We start from the raw sequence: 2,263 nt of genomic DNA, 5'->3' as shown, positions 1-2,263 counted from the left end.
AATTTGGTTTAAGTTCTTTTTCACAGTTCGCAATGTGAATGTACAATTTATATATATAAGAGAGCTGTTATTTATTTACGCATTCAAAAATAAAGCTTATGTTATAATCTAGCTTAAATTGACTTGCATTGATTGCATTTTAAAGGGCTTTAGTTAATAATTAAATTGAATTTGATTTTCAATTATTTAAAATTAATATCCTCTCAAAGATAAGTTTTTATTTAATACTTTCCTTTGTGCTGTAGCTTAGTATGAACTGGAATTACTACAAATTAAAGTTTATTTATTTATTAAAATATTAACTACTTGCTGAGTACTCACAATTCTAGTTTCATTCTAGATAATTCTCTTTGGCATAAACCTTTATATATATTTAAAAAATAAAGATGAATCAGTATATCATTGAATTTTCATTGATTTATAAGTTTTCATTACTTGTAAAGCCTCATTCGATCAGTCCTCATTTTAGGTGAAATTTTTACAATCAAAATGTCGGACAGTTCCTTTGAAGATGGTAAACTCATGGCTGTCATAGGCGACGAGGTGGGCGTTAGCTTTGCACGCTTTCTCCCTTTCTACATTTAGTCTCCTTCATCTTGTTGCAGGACACCTGCGTAGGATTTCTGCTTGGCGGCATTGGCGAAATCGACGATGAGCGGCAGCCCAACTTTATGGTTGTTGAGAAAGGTAGTCTGCGAGCAGCTGCATAATTATCCACTTTCATAGTTTGAATGTCACTCAAAACTTTCGTGTTGTTCTTGCTGATTCGCAGACACGAGCGCTGAGGCCATTGACGAGTGCTTCAAGCGCTTTGTGGCACGCGAGGATATTGCCATTATAATGATCAATCAGATATACGCGGATATGATACGTGCCACCATCGACCAGCATCTGCTGCCAGTGCCCACTGTGCTGGAGATACCCTCAAAGCAGCAGCCCTACGATGTCCTCAAGGACTCCATCTTGAAGCGAGCACGTGTGAGTATTGAGATGGTTAATTTCTTTTAGGTAAATTATATACATTGTCCATCACGCAGGGCATACTTCAACCAGTTAAGCGTCGCCGTTAGTTAGTGCTCACTGTACAGTGAAGCTCTTCTAATAATTCCGCTTTCAATTTATATTACTCGAATTGTTGTATTAAATATGACGCTCATAGCATATGGCATCCGCTTTGAAAGGCTTTTGTCAGTGCTACAAACTCGATGGGACAATTGATTTGAAAACTTTCGGGGGAGAAAAAAAAGCCAAGAATAGGAAAGCAAAGAAAACAAGCACCGCAAATATTTCGTGGAAGTTTTTCAAGTTTGCGTTTTAAGGAAATTGTCGAAAAGAGCAGCAGGCAAAATGGCAAAAATCTGTGGCAAACAAGAAGGGTTGCACGTTGCACGCTGCACGCTGCATGCTGCAAGTTGCATTGGCAACCGCAACAACAGCTCAAGCCATCACAGAGGCAACAACAAAGTGAGCGAAAACGATACAAATAAGCGTTGAAAATGCCAATACATGGCAAAGCGTAGGGCGGAAACAAAAGCTCAACTAGATAGAAAGAGATGAAAAGCAGGAAGAGAGTGAGAGCGAGAGGGAGAGAGGGAGAGAGAAGGGATGGCGCAACGTTGAGAAGACACAACAAAAAGTAGCAGCAAACTCATGAAAAGACAGCGCACATTGATACAATTTACGTTGCAAGCGAGTTGAATTACTGTGCAGCATCTGGGGTGGGGCGCTAGCTAGCTACACTGGGCTACACAGTTTCGTAGAGCGCTTAGCGCAACAAAAGCATGCGAAAACAATATTTGCGCAAAGTATTTTGCAGCAAACTTTTCGCGCCAAGAAGTTAACGCAAAAGGCATTCAAAAAGTTGCGACAACTTTTTGGCGCCTTCTAGCAGTGGCATGTCGCGCATCGGAGTGGGCGTGGCGAGCCACTGCTGCCGCCTGAAAGTAGGCAGCGCATCGCGAGCAGCCAACACAAATCGACGCCTGGAAGTATGTGGCGCAGTAAATCGTAGCACACACACACACACACATCATATGCGGCCCACAGATAGCGCCTAGCGCCCCATTGAAATTTAATGAGCCGTGCAATTTGAGAGCAACCAAATGGCCAACTGTCAAAAACCAGCACTGCAGGTACGCAAATTCTGACAACAAAATGGCGTGCAACGATTTTCCAGGGCCTAATTAACCACACAGATGTCACAGTCGTTGCGCACCACCCAACACCCACCACCCACCACCTGCCAATGCCCACAAAGCAGCAG

The 2,263-nt window shown here is 42.1% G+C and overlaps 1 protein-coding gene across 1 annotated transcript; it reads left to right on the top strand.

Annotated features, from left to right (window-relative positions):
- The first annotated feature begins 407 nt into the window (after positions 1–407).
- Positions 408–1,211, top strand: LOC6573132 (V-type proton ATPase subunit F). Its single transcript, XM_001999187.4, has 4 exons — positions 408–543; positions 606–687; positions 773–978; positions 1,038–1,211. Exons 1-4 carry the CDS (start codon positions 490–492, stop codon positions 1,068–1,070), a joined length of 375 nt encoding a protein of 124 aa, XP_001999223.2. The 5' UTR covers positions 408–489; the 3' UTR covers positions 1,071–1,211.
- The last annotated feature ends 1,052 nt before the right edge of the window (positions 1,212–2,263 follow it).

This window comes from Drosophila mojavensis, unplaced genomic scaffold (genome assembly GCF_018153725.1).
Source record: "Drosophila mojavensis isolate 15081-1352.22 unplaced genomic scaffold, ASM1815372v1 contig_16, whole genome shotgun sequence".
NCBI lineage: Eukaryota > Metazoa > Arthropoda > Insecta > Diptera > Drosophilidae > Drosophila > Drosophila mojavensis.
Note: the sequence above shows the minus strand (reverse complement) of the source record. Positions and strands in the feature narration are given on the sequence as shown.

Excerpts from the sequence above, each read along its gene's own strand:
- LOC6573132 (XM_001999187.4), top strand. The coding sequence starts at position 490 with ATGTCGGACAGTTCCTTTGAAGATGGTAAACTCATGGCTGTCATAGGC. Across the intron at positions 544-605 it reads TGGCTGTCATAGGCGACGAG|GACACCTGCGTAGGATTTCT; the intron begins GTGGGCGTTAGC and ends ATCTTGTTGCAG. Across the intron at positions 979-1,037 it reads CCATCTTGAAGCGAGCACGT|GGCATACTTCAACCAGTTAA; the intron begins GTGAGTATTGAG and ends TCCATCACGCAG.